The 24,426-nt window shown below is 39.6% G+C and overlaps 1 protein-coding gene across 1 annotated transcript; it reads left to right on the plus strand.

Moving 5' to 3' along the window:
- Nucleotides 1-1,142: 1,142 nt before the first annotated feature.
- On the plus strand, nt 1,143-7,639 carry LOC146729462 (uncharacterized). The gene is made up of 6 exons (XM_085495855.1): nt 1,143-1,228; nt 4,272-4,303; nt 4,578-4,699; nt 6,209-6,496; nt 6,587-6,722; nt 7,188-7,639. Exons 1-6 carry the CDS (start codon nt 1,143-1,145, stop codon nt 7,637-7,639), a joined length of 1,116 nt encoding a protein of 371 aa, XP_085351981.1.
- Nucleotides 7,640-24,426: the final 16,787 nt, after the last annotated feature.

Genomic DNA, 24,426 nt, shown 5'->3' on the forward strand with positions numbered 1-24,426 from the left:
TTACAGTTTAGAATAGCATTTCTAATATTTATACTAAAAAGGAACGATGTGTTCGTAGTTATATTTCACAAAGCGTGTTGTTAGTATTATTGTTTCAATTCATATAATCACCTTCCAGCAAATATTTAGTATATCGCATTGAAATAATCTTAACTTAGTTTCCCAGAAGAACATTCATCCAGACATTATCACTAGTAATACAATATATTAGTGTTATATACATTGGTTTGAATGATTCAATATTACTAAGTCTAGATTGGCTGATTATGGGTGGTCATTCTTCCATCTTATATCAAAAACGTTAACTTTTTCTCGTATTTAGATTAGTTGACTAGTTTTCCCATCTACTCCGCCTTTATGAAACGGACCAGTTTCGGTGGCACAACATTAAATACTTTTCTAATTGTTTATGGATTTACTTAAAGCGGGAGAGTCGTCACCTGCGCATGCGCGGGAATTGAGTCCCAAGCGACGATAACAACACACGCTAACAACGCAAAGGCTCATGGGTAGACGTTTGTTTGTAAACAATGACACGCTATGGCCACCTGACGCATGCGTAGGTGATGACTCTCCCGCTTTAACTAAAATGAAAATTAGTGGCTCATGAGTAGTACGTGCATTTAGTTTATACGGTGGCCCATGGCGACAATCATCGATATATAACCAACTTGAACTTCTGCGCCGACTCAGCAACTTTCCGCGCCGACTTAGCATCTTACCACGATATGTAAGCAAGTTTCTCGCCGACTTAGGAATTTCCGCTCCGACTCAGCAACTTCCGCTACATGTGAGCAAGTTTTTCGCCGACTTAACAACTTCCGCGCCAACTCAGCAACTTCCGCGACATGTAAGCAAGTTTAGGAATTCGTTTTGCGCTGACTCTGCAACTTACGCTACGCAATCAAAGCAGCAACCCCTCGCAAAGAAAATGGTACAGTCGAACAGGAATGGCGACCAGGGCGTGAATCCGTGAAGTTCTTGTCTCAATATAGTGACTTCGTTAAATCTCTTATTTTCCAACAACAATCAGATGATGGATTCACGTATACAGGAGCAGTGGCGGATCCAGCAAAATGTATTGGCGGGGGGGGGGGTGCAAGCGTCGCTTAAAATTACGGAGCGTAAATCGCAGAGAAGCTATGCGTAATCCAGATGATATGAACCGTCATGCGTTTGGGAGGCATATCCCCCCTCCCCCTCTGGATCCGCCACTGCACAGGAGAAGGTAGGTTTGCCCTAAACGGTCAAGTGTTGTTGCACCAGGTAGTAATTTTAGCGTCTGGACAGTACTTAACCGCAGTCCCTCTATCACTCTCTTAGCCCATGGACTTGATAGGTCCATCTCCGTACTTAGCCTTAGACCGGACTCGTGTCTTTTGAACTTGTATTTACTGTTCAATCTTGTCTGATATATATCCCACTGACCATTCGGCGTTGCGCCCCCCCCCCTGTTACCGGTGAAATATAATTTATGACTATACTATTCATTATAATCATTGAAAAACTATTGTATTCCAACAACTGCATTAACTGTGTGTTAATACCATCATGAGTTAATTTGCTTAATAATGAACTTGAAGCAAGTATTTTGTCATTTCATCTCCACCAATCCATTTTCTGTTCTTTGTTCAAGTATAAATGAATTGTTTTGTTTAAGTAGTTGTAATTAAACACAACTGTCCTACACAGTTTCACAAGCACAGAAAAATAAGTTATAGACTATAACAAAAATGTCACATGGCATATTGATCAATGTGGTATTAGTGTTTGCACGTTTCAACAGTCACTTATTAATATGTCCGCGCTCTCTTTAGTTGACTTTGAGTTGTTTTTTCAACCAAATCTTTTCAAATTTTTAATGGATGAGCTAATTAATCTTTTCAAAATGCCTAACATATAAGTCATTTTCAGGCTAACCACCCTGGTCATTGTTTGCAGTTATATTTTGTTCTGTGCTCTTTCATCTTAAACCTCGCATGTACAACAAACAGGGCATGTGCTTAAACATTTCCTGTCATATTAAGCAACGATAGAAAAACAACCAAAAATCATTATGACCCCTTGCAATTACCAATTATTTATTTGGGGCAAGTTAATTGATAATGCACAATCCTCATTCCGAACAATACACTAATACATAATAAATCCAATACTAAGAAATCAACAAATTTGTATTCAGTATATCTATCACATTAAACTGTCATTATATATTGCTCAATGACATTAAGTTAAAGTTAATGCACATTTGTATGATAACCTTATATACTATCAGTATGCCATTTAATTCAAACAATGATATTTTTCAATACAGATATTGAAGGAAGGTCATATGGGCACAAGCAGCTAGCACCAATAGTAACCCAAAAGTAATTGCAAGTTACTACCACAAATCTATTTCAGAATTAAACGGTAGCCAGCTTAAATTCTGGATCAATCTTAAACTAATAAACTTGTTTTTATTACTGGTACAAGTTCATTTTCGTAAAAACACATTAGAGAATTGGTAAATTTATCAATTCTCAAAAGTAAAACTTTGACTTCTGTGTGTGAAACACACAATGGGAGTCTATGCTGTCATATCATATCATATATGAACAACATGACGTACATGTAGAACAATGATGACCTTTAACAGGAATATTGTGATGCTTACAAGGCCATATATGTGAGTGATGTTTTACACTAATCTGTGGATATTGTGACCAATAGTCAAATGATAAATATTAAAATTTGATTGAAAACAAGAATAAACAAACAGATATATATTTGGTTTCACCTTGAACAAGACTGTTGTACAAGGTTTCTGAAATAAAAAAGCAGCCCCCCCCCCATGTACAAGAGATATCATTCTTCCTGCTAGATAGTACGACTCATCTTCCGTAGTTGTAATGAATTCAAGTTACTTGTTGAGATTTTAATAAAACAATTTGTGTACACATTTATAAATAAATAAGTTATTAATATTAGTACACATATTCATAGTAATAACTTATTTTTCATCTTTCATTATAGTATTATACTGGCACACAGTTCACTACTTTTGCCTACCGTGCTTGTTAAAAGAAAAAGAATAACTGTAATTAAACGGCCATTTACATCCTTGACCTTTCTTGCCCAGACGTGTCCCGCTATGAATGTAAATAAATAGTGATTCATCATATAGGATAACGCAGATGACGAGGAGATTGTTGCGTCGTATACATTGAAAAATAGGAAAGAACAATACGACATGAAACGACGTATATGTAATATTTTAAAGTAAGGTAGAAAACAATGTCAGGCTGATGTCTTCAGACTTGACATTGCAGGTCGGCTTCGAGGCGTACTATTTCAAAAGCAAACACATTGACGCTCTCACAGTGATCAGTTTAAATAATAATAATAAATAATAATATCTTTATTTTACATTTAGAATTAACATTTTCTATTGGTTAATAGCAATATGTATATTGTAATGAGAGAAAGTCAGTATAACAAATCAAGAGACTAGCAACAAACTGAAATGTTTGTATATCTTGTTTGTATGTCCTGTTTGTATATCCTGATAAAGCAATGGTATTTTTGCACCCCAGTCTTGCTTAGTTGCTACTTCCGGGAAAGTGGTCTATAGACGGCGCTCGTAGAAGTTATTAAGTCAGCAAAAAACTTGATTACACATCGCCTCAGTGCCAATCTACTTGTGTGCAAAATTTTAACCTGATAAGGTATTAATATATAAATATTCTCAAATAACATGGTTAAAATGAAGAAACCTTATTAATCTGCCGAAATCTATTTGAATTGCGTGTGTCCGGGTGCTTGATAGCTATGCAAATTAGTTGGAAAATCACTTTTCAATCATGTGACATGCATGATAAGGCATTCAAAAGCTATACTATCTGCGTCACTACATGTTTAGTTCATAATTCCGTACGAAAATGACAAAACTTAGCGATACGTTCAGGAGTCTATTTTTTGAAAATGGTGATTATAGTATTGGTGATGCATACATACTGTGCATTCCATTTGGTTGGCTGGGACTGCACCATTTTTATTTAGGCCGACGTTTTTTCGGAATCGTTTATCTATTAACTTTCGGGGCATTGGGATTTGGTTGGATTGTCGACATAATCAGACTGCCATGGCTTGTGAGAGCTGTAAACCAAGACGAGTCTGTAAAAAGGCTAGATGATGCCTATATTCTAGTGATACCACTTGGATGGCTAGGGAAGCTGTCAATTTTTGACTTCCATTATACTCAGGATATTTAAATGTTTATAATTTTCTAGTCGAGCTGTCAATCCTCGAATAATTCCAGTGGGTAAGAGAGTCAGTGCGTGATCATACTTATGTTATTGGGGGGGGGGGGGGTCCACCATAAATTACAGGTTAACGATTTCCATAACATCTGGTGGTAGCAATGGGATAGGTTGACTCGTTTTTGATTGAATTTTTGGCTGCGATTTCTAATTGTCTAGGCCCAGTTAATTTGTTGCGTGTGACCCCTGACCTTAATTAGCGCCATTGTCACTGCGTTACTACATTGATTGTACTGTTGTAAGAATTTTAAAGTTAAATTGTTTTGTTTAAAATAGTTCTAGAATTTATTGTTGAGTTATGGCTGACATATGACGACACAGTAAAACGTGAAGTAAACATCGAAACCGAAAGTGATGATCATGGATCATATGATGGTGACGTGTTTACTTGTGCTTTGGTAATACTGCTTTATTCAAAACATATAAAGGTTTCATTGATATACCACCGTCACATATTCCCCGAGGCTTGTTAAATTCTAAGGGTGATGACTGTGTAGGTCACGTGACTTCAATGGTCACTTGAGTTCAATGGTATTATGTGCACGGCAGTGAGCGAGCACCCGAGCATTATCACCGCCTGACAGTCATCACTTATTAAAACAAATGCCGGAAACTCTCAGAAAACTGTACTTTGGATAGTTGCTGAGACTCCTCTAAACCTCAGATTAGTAATACAATAGTCTGAGTCTAAACAGTGTAATAAGACTACAATACATGTGCAACATATAAATTTGGGTTGCTGTTTTTGCAATTAAGCTATTTTCACCGGCTCTTCGACCGGCGTTTCACAGAAGCTCGCGGAGAGCTTCTACTAGGAATACATTGTGCAGAGGTGTGAGTTTGAGTAATATATTATGTGACGTAGCTCCGTCACTGAGCGAGAATATGACTGAGAATAGAGGTAGTAAATACTAACAACACCTGTGGTATATTACCAACACGTCTATTAAGTACATCCCTGGTTGACACAAACTATAACTGCTATAACACCATCTTTGCATACTCGTGTTGTCACCACAGTTTCTATGACAGCCACCAACTGAGTAGCTCATGCTTTGGTATATACACAGAATATCACAGCCACAAATTACACGTGAATCGAAAGTGGTCGTCTGTTTTCAGAGGAAACAAAATACATTATTTTGCAAGTGACGACCCTCCCGCTTTTTAAAGCGGGGGATTCGTCACCTGCGCATGCGTCAGATGGCCATGGAAGGCCATAGCGTGTCATTGTTTACAAAAAAGGGTCTACCCATGAGACTTTGCGTTTTAGCGTGTGTTGTTATCGTCACTTGGGACTCAATTCCCGCGCTTGCGCAGGTGACGACCCTCCCGCTTTTAAGGCGGGGAGTCGTCACCTGCAAACAACTGAGCAGATCGAACACAAACGACTAAGATTCTGAATGTCATCATTGTCACAAGAAAGGACATATTGCCAAAGCATGCAGAAGTAAACAACATGGTAAACAAGCATGGAAACGAAAGGATGATCAATATGCAACAAACTTAGTACAAAGTGACATTAGTTCAGAAACTCTTGACACTAGTTATACACTTTTCAATGTTGTGGGGTAAGATCAAGAGAAAGTGCGCCCTCTAGAGGTCGATTTTCAGATAAATGATAAGCCTGTAACCATGCAAATTGATACTGGGGCATCTGTGTCTCTGATGAGTGTAGAAACGTATGTTAATGTTTTAGGTAAAATACCAGCTCTTAGTAAATCTACCTCTGTGCTTAGTACATATACAGGTGAGAAAATCAGAGTATTGGGTGCAATGAATGTTCATGCTAGGTATAAAGTGCTACTGTTCCAATCCTAGTAGTTGAAGGATGTGGTGCAAATTTATTAGGCCGAAATTGGTTGAAGGTATTCAAGCTAAAATGGGCTGATATTTGTCATATTAAGAGTTCACAGTTTCATGAAACACTGGTGGACAAGTATGCTGAAGTCTTTCAAGAAAGGTTAGGCACTGTTAGGAAAATGTCAGGGAAAATTCATGTAGACCCAAATGCTCAACCGAAATTCTTCAAGCCTCGCCAAGTATCATATGCGATGAAAACAAAAGTTAACTTAGAATTGGATCGAATTCTCCGTGATGGAATCATAGAGCCAGTAGAGTTCTCTGACTGGGCCACACCTATTGTCCCTGTTCTGAAGGGTAATGGAACTCTCCGTATTTGTGGGGATTACAAGGTAATGATAAACCAGGTGTCAAAGGCCAAAAATTGAAGATTTATATGCTACATTGTTACCAAGCTTGACTTAAGCAATGCATATCTACAGCTTCCTCTGGATGAAGTAACCAAGAAATATACCACAATAAATACACTCCGTGGTCTCTTCCAGTATAACCGCCTCCCATTTGGTGTTTCTTTATCACCGTCGATATGGCAGAAATGTATGGACAGTCTATTGCAAGGTATACCACATGTCAGAATCTGAACATTCGCAGAATGTAGAGACAGTTCTGTGCAAGTTATCAGAAGTGGGGATTCAAGCAAGAAAAGAAAAAATGTATTTTCAATGCAAAAGAAGTAGAATACCTAGGATACAAAATTGATGTTGAAGGGTTACATCCTGTTGAAAGTAAGGATAATGGAAGCACCCATTCCACGTAATGTCACAGAATTACAGTTCTATTTGGGTTTTCTCAATTTCTATGGTCGTTTTGTGGGTAATCTATCTACCGTGTTAGCCCACTACACCTGTTACTAAACAAGAACACAAAATGAATCTGGGGTAAAAAACAGGATGATGCTTTCAGGAAATCCAAAGAGTTTACTTTCAATACTTCAAGGTTGTCGGTTCATTATGATCCAAGCAAGGATTTGTTACTTGCATGTGATGCATCTCCTTATGGTATTGGAGCCATACTCTCTCACAGGCTCAGAGAAATCAATCGCATTTGTTTCGCGTACATTGGCACCAGCAGAAAAAATCTATTCACAGCTCGAAAAGGAGGGACTTGCAGTTGTATTTGGGGTTAAGAAATTTCATAATTATCTCTTTGGTAGGCACTTTAAAATATTGAGTGACCATAAACCCTTACTATCATTATTTAATGAAGCTAAAGGTGTACCAATTATGACCTCACCACGAATACAACGATGGAGTTTAACATTGTCTGCATATGACTACACATTCGTGTATAGACCCGGAAAACTGATGGGTAATGCAGATACACTAAGTAGGTTTCCGCTACCCGAAAGTCCTCTAAAAATTCCTATGCCAACAGATACTGTATTATTAATGGAGTTCTTAGATGTTTCACCAGTGACTGCAAGTGATATTAAGAAATGGGCAGACAGTGATCCAGTCCTATCACGTATTCAATGATTTATTCATCATGGATGGCCAGCGAGTATAAGGGCGAATGAATCAGAAATAAAGCCATATTTTGTCCGCGAAACAGAATTGAGTGTGTCATTCTTTGGGGAAGTAGAGTGATTGTGCCAGCACAGGGCCAATTACGCATTCTGAGATTACTACATGAGTCTCATCCTGGAATTGTCCGAATGAAGGCCTTCTCACGAAATTCTGTTTGGTGGCCATATCTGGACAAGGATATTGAAGCTACTGTGCAGAGTTGTAATGCATGCCAGATCAATGCTAAACTACCACCCACAACGCCCATGCATCCATGGGAATATCCTAAAGGACCTTGGGATCGTGTTCACATTGACTTCGCAGGACCTTTCCTGAACCGAATGTTTCTCATTGTGACTGACGCTTATTCCAAGTGGATGGAGGTAATTCCAATGGTTAGTACAACATCAGAAGCTACAATAAATGAACTGAGAGGACTGTTCTCATCGCAGGGATTACCAACTACACTGGTATTAGACAACGGTTCCCAATTCACAAGCAGTAATTTTCAAGCATTTATGAATGCAAATGGTATTATCCATTTGGCCTGGCAAAACGATCGATTCAGACGTTCAAGAAAGGAATGAAAAAGCCTTGTAGTGAGAGTGTGGAAACAAAGTTGTCAAGATTTCTGTTCAAATATTGAGTGACGCCACACTCTACGACAGGTAAAACGCCTGCAGAGCTACTTATGGGACGAAAATTAAGGACACATTTGGTCTAACCAAAACCAAATGAGCGATCAACTGTACTTCATGCTCAAGCAAAGCAAAAAATCTGGGCATGACACGCATACAAAGTCCAGAGAGTTTGAAGTTGGAATGACTGTGTTTGTCTGCAACTTTAGGCCAGGTCCACATTGGTTAAATGGTAGGGTAGTAGAGAAGAATGCTTCTTCTTATATAGTTAGATTAGAATATGGTCGTGAGGTGAGACGCCACACTGATCATGTTAGATTATCTAAAGTATGGTTTAGTACAGGTTACAACATGTATAGTTCCCTTTCTACACATGATGATGACAGAGAGATGCATGCTGAGGGGAAAATTTAGTAAGTAAACAGATTCCGATCGAACCACTTGCTTCTCCTAGTAAACCGTTGTTACCTGTACCTACACCCAAACCAATGTTGAGGGTTTCTACACGCATAAGAAAACCACCAGTTCGTTTAGATTTGTGAGTTTTTACTGTCATGAATTTGATGTTTTCAAAGTTCAAAGAATATACCCATATCCATGATGTGGATGAATATTGTGAAACCGAAACTGTAGAGTAGGGAAAATGGATGCTGAGGACCCATTTGAGGGTGATTTGTGCGAGTAACCCCTCCCCTCTGATGATAGGATTTAACATTTATTGTTGTTGTTTTGTTAAAGTAGGCAAAGAACATTTGAACTTTGAGATTCTATTGTACAAGTTCTCAGCTTAAAAAGGGGGAAGTGTAATGTATGCTTATACTTACGTATTTGTGAGACGCCCCTTACTTGTAGGTCACTGGAGATGACCCCTAATACGTGATGTAAGCTATTGGTTGGTTTGACGACATTCTTGTAATGGCGGGCTGTATGAAACACATCGTGTGAGTGAATAAAAGCTATTTCCGCCTCACTGGTTGGACTTGTGTGAAAACATTACAACGTGCCACACTCAATTTGAGCTTTTGCTTTTTGGCTTTAAAATTGAAAACTTCATAATCTAATAGCTACATCGGGTTTGTTTGATGGCAGTATTATCTTGGCTTGATGTATTTGTATTTCTGGAAGATTCAGTGGTGCTGTCTGATGATGAGTTATGGTCTGCTAATTTGAGCTGCTTATTGTTTTCTTTGAAGATGGAGTCGTCATGTTTAGAACGGATGGTTTTAGCTTGGATGAATTTGGCGGGAACAGCTGTTGCTGATTTCAAATTACTGTTTTTGAGCATTTGTCATTGTAATTCGATCTCCGGTTCTAGATTGTCTTATAGAATCAAGCATTACCTTCTGTTCTCAGCTAGTGAGTCAGGAGGCGTGCTTGTCTTGTTTGGGGGCCGACATTCGTAGTGTCGAATCACGGGATTTTAACATCACCATCTTGTTTTGTGGCTGTTCCACAGACATAAAAAAACTTTCACTGTTGAGTCGCCAAACGCTTCCCGCCCGACCACTGTGTGAAGTTATGGGAACTGAGCAGGTGGAGCAACTGCGTATATGACGGCCTGCCATCACCATAAACGGACTTCTAGAACAAAGGCAAAATACCAAACAGCCAGGGGAACAAAAACTGAAGCAGAGTGCAAATCTGCTGCCACTAGGTGGCGCTATACACTGAATATAATAAAATAGCTAGAGGGTGCTTTAATAGAGAGTACTATATGTGCAGCAATTGGACAACAACAATTTATACTGAAAACAAATTTAACAAATGGGTGAAAGGTCAAAATGATGATGCTTAAATTTCTGACAAACTGTTTCATAACATTTTAAAAGTTGAAGTCCCTGTCTGGTTGATACTGGTCAATATCTAATACAGGCCGAGGGTTCAGTGATGCATTTAAAAAGGACCACATTGCTACAAATTATTATTGGTGACCGAGATAAAGTTAGTTGCACCCATGCTTGTAGGAGAGATGAATGGTGGGTCTGTAGGGGTTCTAGGCGTAGATTGACTGAGATAATAATGATTGTGTGATTGAATGTTACCCACTGCTACTGACGTTTTGAAACCATATCTTTTCGAGTGCGACCATCTTCTCATCAGTTTATACCTGCTGGATATGAGTCAATAATTCCTGTAAAATTATTAAGGTACTCTAAGATATGGGTCAACTAGGTTACAAACAGTATGGAATGGGTGGAAAATGATAACAGTAAAGTTACTAAATTTGGATGTTCAACAACAACAAAGATATAGATTGCCCATAACTCGAAGTTCTGTTAACTGTTAATTGAACATCGAGTTACAATTTGGGCTGAATCCCATAATTCAAAGTTCCCATAATAGTGCTGCTCGTCACATTTCTCACACAAAAAGGTTTGATCATATAACACCAATACTCCAACAGTTGTACTGGCTTCCAGTCACAGAATCCAATTCAAAGTACTCCTCATTACTTAATACAAAGCTCTATATCCATTGGCTCCACCGTACATTTCGGATTTCATACAACAAAGTAATCCTGGTAGATCTCTTCGCTTTAGCAACAAGCAATTACTCAAAGTACCAAAAACCAGACTTGAGTCATATGGTGACATATGTTCCATGACTTGTCAAACAGATAATTTAAAACTTACCAGTGTTAATACATCAACACGAGAGTCCTGTAATAACAAAAACACTCGAAATTCTAGGATTTCTTTTTACTGATAATGATATTTTTTGTAAAAGCAAAGAAAAGGGTGAAATAGTTATAATTTACCCCCCCCCCCCAAAAAAAATACTCGGTTATTCAAGCTGACAGTCCTGTCAACAAAAGAAATCACTTCATGGTATTAACGGTTAACTCGTTCTACTGCCATCCCGTTTGTGCCACGGAAAATAAAAAAAAAGATTCTGACAGCCAGAATCTACGCTTTCTGGTAGCAGATATATATTCGTAGAAATAAAACTCTGCGTGGAAGATTGCTGGCCGGCCCGAGGCGACTCATGTCAGCTGAGGCAGCATCGAGATTTATTTATTTTATTTTTGTTTAGATAGCAAATATTTGCATTTGGTTTTGAAATAGCAGGCATACATTTAGAGTGAGAAGTCAGCATTATCAATATGAGAAACCTGTTTTATTTATTAAATTTGTAGCATCGGTTGTGATGGTATAAACAAGTATATGAGACAACTGTTGATATTTCTATGTTTGCTATTTTGTAGGTATTCATCAATTGTATCTTGGTCGTAAAAAATGGTGCGTGTTTTACGCGTTCACATTAGGAGTACTTGGTGTCGGCTGGTTGATTGACATTATACGGATGCAGCGCCTTGTGTCGAATTACAACCCCCGAAGAAACCCCTAACGACTAAGTTTTGAAACTGACGCTAGTGTTTATAGTTTATTATGAGTAACGATGAACTCGGCTGCGTAATGCAGTATCGACAACAGTCAGCAAACTTTTTTAATTAATAGTAATTAAGATTATGACAACGTACGTCTAGTTATAGTTTTCAATACTTTACACGTGCAATTAGTCGTTTAATGAACATTATTATTATACGAACTATATCCCATATGATATCAACAAGTAACTTATATTACCAAGCTTTCTACTTGTAGGTTATGTAAATATTGAGTGATTTGTATGCAGTTTACACTTTTTGTATATACGGTCTTGTCTATAGAGAGCGAATGATATTAGAGAAAACATTTTTTTTATTTGTAATGAGTTAATTCTTCATTCAGTGTACTTGTAAAGTATTTAATATCTCATTGTAATTTCCTACTTTATCAGATTTGTAATTCCATATTCTATTTTGAAGCAAGTTCACTGACTGTCGGTGACCCCGACCGGCTCACCAGGATTGCTTAGGCTCATGGTCAAGGGTTGCCCTGCAATTGGTCATAAGTCTGAACCTTGGTTGCACGTGTGCATGTGACTTTGGTAGAGGTTGTTTCTTATTGGTTTGTGCACCAAAACGATGCCATCCAGTTTATATTGTGTGTAATCCATTACTGGTAAGATAGTAACTTCGCGAGCCTATTTTGTTACCGTAATTGTAATATTTAAACTGCTTTGGACAATTTCACTTGTAGTAAAGAACCAAGCACATGACCAATGGTGTGCAACCAAACATTGTTTTTTATAATTTGCATGGATTACATGTAATTTATTTGAATTATTATTTTTATATCGTAATCATCGGTTTAGTAATCGTTATCCTCGGGGCGGAGCTACGTCAGAAGACGTTCCACGTTGCCAAGACGCACACCACTGTACCAAGTATTTCTTTGGGTTCTGCGCGAGCTGCTGTGGAACGTCGGTCGAACAGCCTGTGAAAAAGTCTGAAGTCGAGAAAACAGCACAAAGTCAACTTTGAAGTAATCCTGAGCATCCGAGTGTATATATATTGCACATTGCAATAATCTTCTTATTTAGGTAATGTGAAGACGCCAGTATAATACCATTTCAATCAACAAGCAACCAATGTAGTTCACGATATAATAACTATTTATAAATACCTGGTTAATGAAAGTATTGTCTCGTAAGCATTAGAAAACCCAAGTACAATATTACTAGCCCTTAAATAGGCCATGGCTCGTAAAACATAAGAAGGTTGGCTTTCATTTGGGAGAGCCAATGAAATATTTCTAGGTTGGTATATTCTAACTGCCCATTGCCATACATGGCTATGTGACTTCAAGTATTCTAAAATAAATAGAATCCCATATGTTTTCTGGCATGTATCCTCTGGGAGGGTCAAGTTCCTTGCATTAAATTGAGTGTGGCCAACGCCCACGCATGGACTTTCACTTTTAACACTATTTAGCGGTGAAAATACCATGACACATATATAGGGGTAATCTTATTACACTGTTCAGGGGAGTCTCAATAACTATCCCAAAGTACAGTTTTCTGGGAGCTTTCGGCCTTTGTTTTCACCTTGATGGTTGCCAGGCTGTGTAAATGCCCGGGTGTCCGTCCCCGCAGATAAGTCGTTGTATTTAAATGGTGATTGAAATGTAGGATAACGTATATTTAGGGGGGTATGCTATTTTACAACGTAAACATGTATTTTATCATAACGATTAGATATTGTGTGTAGCCAAAAAGCGGGGTCTATGGTATCCTTGTGTTGAGTCAAGTTCTAAACTTGTTCTAATTTGCACATTTTGTAACTAGTATTTACAAATAAATTTATTACTAGTATATTCAATTTATACCATGGGAATTTTGTGTAATATGATATAATTTTATTCAATCTTAAGGCGGGGGAGTCGTCACCTGCGCATGCGTCAGGTGGCCATAGCGTTTCAATGTTTACAAACATGCGTCTACCCATGAGCCTTTGCGTTTTACCATGTGCTGTTATCATCGCTTGGGACTCAATTCCCGCGCATGCGCAGATGACAACCGTCCTCTTTAAAATGAAGTCTTTTAAACATTGATTAAATAATTGTGGAATGTTATTGTATTACATATTTGCCTGATCACATTACATTGTTTGCATTTATATTTTAACACGGATATTTCTGTTAGAGTTGTCTTCTCTCAAATGCTTTCGTGGCAACCTTGGATTGAAACTTTACCGACATCAACATCTTAGTCTGGTGGTGTATATTTAATCTGATGCAGACGTTCAAAGCCTGTATACTAGTACCTGAAATTAAGGATGATGTGCATATTTAAACACTTTTTGATTAAAACTCTTTACTTTTTGAAAAAATACACATCAATATTAGTCTGTTGTCAAAATGTTACAACACACGCAAAAATGGTTTAACTCCTTTTCTTACAAAATCTAAATGTTATTACTTTATTTTTCGGGGTTGCATGTGGATATTACAATTTAAATGGACAGGTGTTAATATATTTAAATTAATATTTCCATACACAAATTTCGACTACACATTAAAAACATTAATTCAGTAGTTTTTATGGGCGTTTGTGCATGGCAAGTACATATTGGATGAATATGCAAATGTATCTGATAATATGCTATACACTAGTTTCGCCAGATTTTGTTATAGCGCCCTCAGTTCTTTTGTTTCAGTAAGGATCAGAATTCACAGCTCCATAGCAAAGTTCAAGATAGCGGGCACGTTTCAGCACATCTTATTATCCTGTCAGAATGCATTGAAAACTCAATGATGTAAGTTTATTTCATTGTCAATGTTTAGTTATAAACATAAAACACCACCACCATCACAACATACAACATAAACATATTTTAATGTATGACATTCACAATCGAAAGCCATGGACTAACTAGTGTGTGGAGAAATGTTCGATACCCGACATATTATGACATGTTAAGAAGTCTGTTCTCCAGCGAATAGCGTTCAAGAATTGAAGCCTTTGACTCGCCATCATATCATCATACTTCCTTCCCAGTTTGAGTTCTGACTTTGGGCTATGGTAGAATGTGGATCTGCTCGCAAGATTTCTTGGTGATGCCAAAGCATGGACCACCCTCGATCCTGGAGCAGTCACTCTCAGTAGTGCTGTCGCTTCAGGGATACAGACGGTGGGGTCCAAAGCAACACTGACTGCTTGACTCTCAAGGTCCAGCCAAGTGCTGAACATAGTGGAACCGCACAGATGGTGTTGGTGGGTGGACCTTGGTGAGGCAATCTCATGCTTAACCCTTTACACTGGACCAAGCTCTACTCGATTGATGAGGTGTTTGATACCAAAGCCAATAGAGTCTGGAGCTAAATCACGCATACCGACCAGTTCCCTTGGTTCCTTCTCCCAACCCTGGTATCATGAATTTTGTTTCATGGGACAGGCAAAGGGGAATGGCTGCATTTATGGAATCTTTTGGCAGTTCAGTCAGAAACAATCCACGCCCTTAGTTGCGACCCTTACCTTTTGATTTTGTGGCCGGCCCACTGGAACCCATTGTTTTTTCACCTCTAGCACTATGAAGTGTCAAAAGCAGAATGCACCAGCCTCATATACTAGCAGACACAGTCATTGGGACACCACAAGGCTATGCTGGATATCTGCTGTTTGGGCTGTTTTCGTTGGTGAAATGAGTCACATGGTGCGTCACTGCCTCAGTTACGCAGACTTGACCTCCTCCACTCGCTTTGATTTGAGAATGGAAGGAGCAGTCTCATGCTACAGGATCCCACCAAAGAGTTGGTACAGGTGAAACCCGTGAGCCAGTTTGGCTGCTGCCAAGGGCAAGCAGAAAGGACCCCAAGCTGAGAAAACGTAATGACCAAAGTCAGCACCCACTGGCCAGAAGTAAACAGGAGGCAAGCATCCCGGCTCTTCCAGGGGAGGGACCTCGGATGGTCACCCACCCAGCTTGCAGGGGAAGCAAGTTCGATGCTTCAGCCTGCAACAATATGTTCAGCAGGAGTCTGAACCTTTTGAATTGTACAGGCCTCACAGGGTCTCATCTTGATGGAGGAAAGATCACCCCTGATGTAGAACTGCTGAACCCATGGCCATATTTATCGCACACAGATTGCTTTTGTGTATTCCAGCTTTGAGGCAGCACATAACCGATTCCTGGACTCTTCTGGTGGTTATACACGGTTACAAGATCCAGCTGGGGGTGTCAGGGGATCCCTGCATAGTTGAAGGAATCTGACAGGAGTTGGACAGTTTGCTTACAAAGCTTACACTATACACAAGATAGAGAACCTGGCGATAAGTCTGAGCCTCCATCCGCAAGTGTTTGTGGTTCCACCTAGTGAGTCAGCAACTCCTTTGAATCGCCCATTTGGGCTAGGAATTCGAGTTCAGGGTGCTCCCCTTCGGGGTTTTGCATGGCTCCATACAGTGTTGAAACAGGAGGTGCTATGGCTGCATCGGTACACATCAACCCATACCTAGACGACGAGTTTGCAGTGAAGTTCCCCAATCTGCATTATGCAACTGCCCGGTACAGCACACTTTGTTGCAGCACCTGGCTCACCTACAAGAACTGGAGAGGCGAGTAACTTTCTTGGACCAAGCAAGGGATGCCTTGCTCTGGTAGATGGCAATTGCCACCTCACGGCTATGGCAGGTTGGGAAGTGCAGCTATTGGACGAACAAGACCAAGAATATGGCCTCTGTATCGGTTTCACGGCCGTCAATTGGCTTGAACTGAGAGGAGTGCACTTAGCACTGATACACTCTCTACCCATAGTTTGAGGCCACAGATTCTTACTTCGCATGGACAACACATCAGTGGTCTCCTATATCAACAAGGAGGGGAGACCCACATCCCCATCGCTGTCAGTTCTGGTGGCACAAATTCTCCTTTGATACCTGGAATACATTGTGGAGCTAACCGCACACCACCTTCCAAGGATGCAAAACAGTCAAGCAGAAGCCCTCTTGCGGCAGAGTGACAGATACCCCAATGGGTAGCCTCCAGACTGTTTCGGCCATAGGACAATTCAAAGTTGGACCTGTTCACCACACTCCAGAATGCAAGCTCCTATCATACGGAACACTCCTGTTGACTCCAGGAGCCTGGGCTAGGGATGCTCTGTCGATCCCATGGGTCCACATTTCCTACGCCTTTCCTGAGCGCACCTGCATTTTGGTGCCCAACTGGCCAAGCAGGGCCTGGTTTCCACTGCTGTTGGAAACACCAGTGGTGCTTCCGCTCATACCGGATTTGCTGTCCGAACCAGATGGTGCACTGCCAATGAGCCCAGTGGTGTACCAATTACACACATCAAGGCTCTCAGTAGACTCGCTCAGATCTGAGTGGGCTGCCAGCGTCCTGGCCAGGGCGAATAGGGATTCCACCAACACAGTCTACATCTCAAAATGAAGGGTGTACATTGATTGGTGTAGTTGAAGAGAGATTGATCCATGCCATTCCTCTGTTGGCCAGGTAGCTGAATTTTTCGTCCATTTGGCTGACTAGTTGGGCTTGTCCTATGCAGCGAGTATTGTCTAGATCAACCTTGTCACCCACCATCGAGAGTTTTTAGGGTCAAAACTAGCTGATTGTCCTATTATTATGAGACTGTTTACTGCTTTCCATCAGAGGCATAGACCCCAAATAAGGGAACCACCCAATTGGGACTCGTCAGTTGCATTGTCTGCTTTAAGAAGACCACCCTTGGAGCCTCTTGGATCAGCACAACTGAAATATTAGACGTGGAAAACAGTCTTCCTACTTCTTCTCGCCTGGTAGGCGTTGTTCTGAGCTAAGGGCCTTGTCCTTCTTGGATGATTGTGCCGCCTTTATGAACAATCAAGCTGTGCTAAATACACGAATCTGGTTTCTCGCCAAGTACCAAATCCCAGGACACAATCCATAGTCAATTGTCATCCCCCATCTGGCCAACATTGTCAGCTCGGAGGATCAAGAGGAGTTGCTTCTTTGCCCGGTTTGTGTGTTGAGTTACTATGAGAACCGCACTAGTGAGTCGAGGCATGGCAGCAAACACATGTTTATGTGTTATGGCCAGGATAAGGACAGACCAGCCTCCCCAACTCCCATTTCCAGGTGGATCACTGCGACAGTGTCTGAGGTTTATGACCATCTGGCATCCATGACACAGGGTCTACAGAGACACCAAGTATGAGCACATGAGGACCGTGCGATTGCTAACTCATTTGCTCTTGCATCAGGTGCCCCCCTCGAGCATATACTGAGGCAGGCTTCTGGAGAATGAAGACAACTTTACCAGTTATTTCCTAAGAGACACCCAACCATTGAGGGGTGTCCTTTTAGGTTGGGTTCCGTCATAGGGGGTCAGACTTTGGTGACTGATCCCGGCCCAAACGACTGCAGGGATCCCTGTGAATAGGTGATAGAGTAGTCTCTGATACAGATTTGTGCAGAGACGATTCTCCTGTCAGCACTCCTTGGACATGTCCAGGTCTCGCTGTCAGCCTATGCCCTCATGCAGAACTGTTTCGGCCTCTTTTTGTTTGGAATGCTAGTTACTCAAGAATCTGGGTTTGGGTCGAGCATCCTCGTCACCTTATCAGCAGTTGCTTTGTTATGGGGGTGACACTGGCAAGGTAAGACACCGTTTGTCACTGGTTTTACCTAGGTGGTAGTTGTAAGTAGGGAATATTGTCCCGAGCTGGAGCACCCTTTATTGTTTTGTGTTATTGCTCTGAAACCCACCACCAATTGGCTTAGTCCTCGCATACAGGGAAATGACCTTGGTCACGTGTTGCGTGACTTGGAAAAAAAATCTATGAGGTCATTGGGCTTTGCCTCGGTCACGTGTTGCGTGACATGGAAGAAAATCTATGAGGTCATTGGGCTTCCCCTGAACTAGATTTCTCTCTCCGTCGTCATTGGCTGAATCGCAGATTAATGCCTACAGTTCAAAATAGTCATTTTGACTGACCTGAAGTCTATGGTAGGTATGAACTATGTGGATAGGCGGGTTACCCTCTGCCTAAAACATTAATTGGTGCATGAGACCTGTTCATTCATAACCAGTATATTAATCCATTGAAGTCCAGCGACATTATCTTGGGAACGTAATACAACCCAATTTTAGATATCTAATCAGACTCATGGCCGGTAGACCCAAGTTCACTAAAGAATGCGACCTTGGTTAAGGTCCGCAAGTGCTTGTTTTCGACCGAGCCTGGTTGACGCCAGAATATCGCATACAAATTGCCATTTGATAGGGAGATGGTCACAAAGCCCTGTCATGTAGTCCCAAACATGACTATGACTCTGGGCTATACGTTCTACCTCTGATCTCCGGGCTAATCAATTTATACTATAGTTAAATTACGTAATTACATTTACAATACATAATTCATTTTCGTATAATACAGTCCAGATGTCTATTGGCATACCCCATGTTAAGATACAACCATGTCACAAAATGGTATTATGGTTACATTAAAAATACAATCAGTGATAATTGTCACAGGTTAGGAAAACTGTAGCAACAAATGCCAAGAAGTACAAAGTAGATTTATGACCATAAATTGCTTTATTACATTTATTTCGTTTAAGACTATTGGTTTATTTTTGTACTTAATCCTCGGGATTTGTAAGTAAATAGTCTGTCCCTATGTTACTCTTTTTGCTAATTAAGAAAACAATTGACGGTATATAGTCCATCGCATGATTCAATTATTTAGTAAATTTGGCAGTTCATATAGCCTAGAGGCTTGTGGTCAGTCTCAATCTCACAGAATTGTAAACACGGCTGGTACTTTTTATTCCCTGAACTATGGCGAAACATTCAGTTTCTATCGCTGCGTAATGCGACTCTATATGGCTCACATTTTGGCTAGGATATTGAACTAGGATTGTGACAATGTCACAATATTACAGAACGGATTGAAATGCATTTGTCCGCAACACCAAAGTTCGCTCGGATCCGGGAAATCGTAATAGCTTTTTCATGCACAAATTTAGCGGATTGTTAAACTAATTCTTTTTCAACCGCCACCAAATTTCTCCTCAATTTACCCCCCCCCCTTCCCCTCGAATTTGTAAATCGGCAAATGTTAGATTTTTATATTTTGCGATTGAAGGTAATTTTTCTAACCATTTTAAGATCATGTATATACTAGAACAAATATTAATAGAGGCGGGGTAATCCAGACCTCACTGATTTTACAGACTATTTTGTCATTAAAATTGTAACCAAAATATGTGCAAGTGTAACAATATATAGCATATACTCTGTCCAGTCGTACTGTCACCAAATGTCACAAGCTAACTGGGTCTGTTAATATAACCCAAAACGCCCAATAATAAACATTCTTACCGCTCCGTTAACCAATCGGGGATAATTTAGACTGGTGGTCGCTAGTACAGGTTAATATATAAATAAGAACAATTATTCACACCGGTTAATCTTACACATAGGATATCACGCACGAATCACGTAAAACCATAGGTACACCAATTGGTGATTGGTATGGTTCATTTCTCTGACAGTCGTACAATCTGATTATATCTTGTACCCAAATATCGACCTAATCTAGGCATTTAACAGCCATGGTCAGGTTTACTCACAGAATGAACCATATATGTCAATAACAATTACAATATCATTAAGATATTACATATTTCCCGGTTGCAACATTATTACATGCCGACTATTATATTTAAAGTCATGATGGATAAATGACAAACGTGATTTTGTTGTTTTTTTAAATTCAAATTGTGTCTATTAAGGTTAACAATAATATGAAACTGAGTATCCATGACCATTAATGTATACCTTAATTTATTCATTGCTTAAACGTTAATTTACCTGCATCGTACCGAGGTATGAATTCCGAAAAACGCAGCGCACAACAAACATTAATTTCTCGAATACTCGATGAACATTCAAAACGAAAACGAACTTTCCAGCCTGCTATTGTTAAACTTTCCGCTCATTGTGTGGTATATTCTAGCGAATTATAGAACGGAAAATTAATCGAAAGATTTGATTTTATGCATACAGGATTTGTGAGACATTTGACGATGGCGCCGATTTAGATTTTCTTTACTACCGGCAAATAGGAGCGTTTGAATGACGTGAATAAATAAATTACTCATTAAAAATGTGACCAATCAAAGCACTACGTCCAATTTCAAGGCGCAGATGAATCGTATAGCAAATGTATTGAAGTATATTTTCGGTAGCGAAGAGTAGAAACAGACTGAGGAACCAGGGGTAGAAACTGGCAAATGTGTTAACCCCGACAGAACAGACCCGGTATAAAATATTAATAATGCTAGCAATATACAACATCCCTTTTACGAATAGATAAAACCATGTCAGCGATTTCTCTACATATCAATTCTCAACAAAACTCAGAACCACGATATAGGAATATACAGGTTCTAAAACTGTGTGTATTGCAAAACAATTCAAAAGGCAGCCAGTTTGGCGCCACTAGCTTCGTGATATTATTGCGTTCAAAATTGTTCCATTTCAACAGGGCATGCAGAAACAGTGATGTCTCGAAATGCATACTAGTTAATTAACTTTAGGCTGGTAACAATTTTGAGCAATTATAGTACTATAGTGAAATATTGATGTACCTCTGCATTCTCCATGACCTGTTATGATCATGTTAAAGAGAACACCAACAAATGTCATAAAAAACTTTCACATCTATTTATCGATTGTTTTTCACATCGTGGCGATAGAATCGATCAATTTAGAACTACCACGTTGGCTGTCGGAATGCATTTTGGTACAGTTTTACTGAGAATACGATTTTTTCATTGCTTCGGAGATTTAACTACACGCGCAAGATATTCGAAAGTATATTCGATAGTATATTCAAATTTACCATTGAGGAAAATTTACTTTGTCCGAAACGTGTAGTTGTATTGACCAATTACCAAGGACTACGAGTACCTACTGTTATTATCTATATAGTAAATTATTTTTTTCTGGCAGCTTTCAACTATTTACAAACGCGCGCCGCATTACCACTGTGACGTAACCAAGGGGTCGAAATGAAACCAATTTTCACGAAAATTCAGAGATCAGAGAAAAATAGAATAACTATTTTTCATGGCGGCACAAAACAACGTAAATGTCACAACAGGTTGTCCATTACAATTAATTTGGAATAAACAATCTAGTATTTTTTCATAATCGTTATCACAGTTGTACTTAAAATTGACCTATGACCCAGGGAGCATAATCCTTTGAGTTCTCCAGGTTAATATTGCGCTGTGCTTGTCAGATTGTGCTTTTGCCAAATAGTTTCACAGTCTAGCGCCCTCTCTCGACTAGGCCTGAATTATTTACGACCAGTTCAATCCTATTTCAAATATTTGAAGGCAAGCATCACATCACAGTCGCTGCGGTGCGTTTTATGTGAGTCCTATGCGACGTATACAATTACATTAATTAAATTACATTAAATTAAAAGGTGCGCTGCACGACTTCTATCTGTGGTGTATGTTCATTCTACATTTTCACAATTCATATGCACGTACGTGACAGTGACAGACATCTCTTCATAATGTGGCAATTACAAAATCGGTCATCGTTTTCTGATTCTTTCTCTCTGTATCACCAATAACGTGTAGATTACAGAGTTTATAATAAAATACATATTGATTTATTCAATAAAATACTGTGTATCAGTAACACGTGTTTAAAACGAGAGGGTCGTCACCTGCGCACGCGCGGGAATTGAGTCCCAAGCGACGATAACAAGACACGCTAAAATGCAAAGGCTCATGGGTAGACGCTTGTTTGTAAACAATGACACGCTATGGTCATCTGACGCATGCGCAGGTGACGTCTCCTTGGTTTTAACACAGCGCGTCTCGAAGACCACCGTCCAAGTGACTAACTCATGTGCATACGAGTGCAATATAATTAAAAAAGGTTAATTAATTGATTAATTAATTGCGAATGGCAGACCCACTTGGTTTATTACAGACATGATTTATGAATGGCGCCATCACGCGCTCGTTATTGATGTTGTAAGTATTACGGAATTCATTTTCTTTTTTACGAGTGCTCCATTATATGTAATCAATACGTGATTCATATATTCAATAAACATGAATGTTCGAAAATATAACCAAAATCAACTATATTTAATCATTTGGAGTATTGCCATTGTTGGCAGCATGCGCCAAGTTGGCGGCATGTCTGAATTAATTAATTAAATGTCAGACCTTCGAACAATTTCAAAACAAAATATTCTTTGAGCTCTGTGTTTCTTTCCCCTGTATTTTTCACGTGCAATTATCCACACATTTGAACAAGCTTAGTGTAGCGCTCACTTCCGCTATTAACGTTACTATGTTTTTGCAGTTAGCCTACTTCAGGTCACCCATCTCATACTTGCCCAAAACTCGGCAATGGTAGCCCATTAATAAATGGAAATGCCTTGTTGTGGTTCTGTGCTGACCCTGTGTTAACAAGCCTGCGGCGACTATGCGTGAATTAGATTTAATGATGACACGGCGAGCCACTTTAATTATTCGATCATATCCGCCGTCTCCGATAGTTTTCTAGGCGATTCACACACACGTACCCCCATTGTCAGAATGTTGACGCACTACAATACTTGCCTGTCAGCTCTGATCGAAATTACTTTCCTTGGTCCGTGACTGTCATCAAAGAGAGAATTTCTTGTCCATCGTCAGACAACGCAGTGCATTAAAACATGTAGCATTCCACTAATTGAAAAACACCCTGGAGAAGAATTGGTTTAAATTAGTCACTGTAATTGGTGGAAGGGGAAATCGAAGTAATGAACCGAGAGATTTCAATTTAGCGCCCCCATGAGTACATTGTGTGAAAACATGAAATAATCTACAGCTAGTAACTTAGCTCTCTATGTGTGCAGCGATGTTATTTATTGGTTGATTCAACGTCAAATGAAAAATCTATTTTTTATTAATTGTGTTTATGCAGGTGCTTCGCAGCTCATTGGGCCGTATTTGCTTTGTTTGATAGCCTGCTTCGAGTTATCGCTACCCAGACAACAAGTGCATTAAGGGTTAACCATTTGAAATTATGGGGGTGGCTGAAAAAAGAGAGAACAAAAATCATGCAAGTCGTTGCATTCAAGAAAAATATAATGTACAAAATAAGACATGAGAAAAATGTGAACTGGTCGCACTCTTCCTGCCACCCCCGTGATTTCAAATGATTGACCCTTTATCCTTGACAAATCATGTCAGTGATATTGAAGTGGTCACTAGTATTTCTAGCACGTCAGTTCCCATTTAATGAGGCATGATCGCCTGATCTCGACAATTAGGTCGTCCTGACCCAAGCGTACTCGGAGTATATTCTGCATAATAGTGAAATTCATTCTTATTTTAAAAGTCGTGGGATTATTTTCACGTCAGCTGCCTTGTGCACTGCAGTGACATATCATCTCCGACTAGAAAATTGTATATTGATGACGATTGTGACTTTACTGATCGTGTTATTTTATTTATTTAATTTTTGTTTAGTTTTTTTTCGAAAGATATGTTTCAACATGATTACAGTTTTTATAGAAACGGCCATGGCGGTCGCCATGTTCCGGGCCGAAACCGAAACAACGTCGAATTTTTGAGTACTTCTTCAATTTGACCATTCCATTGCTGTCGCGTCACCATAGTTACATGAATGTGCATGCTATAGAAAACCCCATGTGCGAGTCTTTTGTGAGTAAACACTAGACTGGCGACGGCGTCCAGACTCGCTGAATCGGAGA

Source organism: Saccoglossus kowalevskii, chromosome 22, assembly GCF_978046115.1.
Source record: "Saccoglossus kowalevskii chromosome 22, keSacKowa6.1, whole genome shotgun sequence".
Classification (NCBI taxonomy): Eukaryota; Metazoa; Hemichordata; class Enteropneusta; family Harrimaniidae; genus Saccoglossus; species Saccoglossus kowalevskii.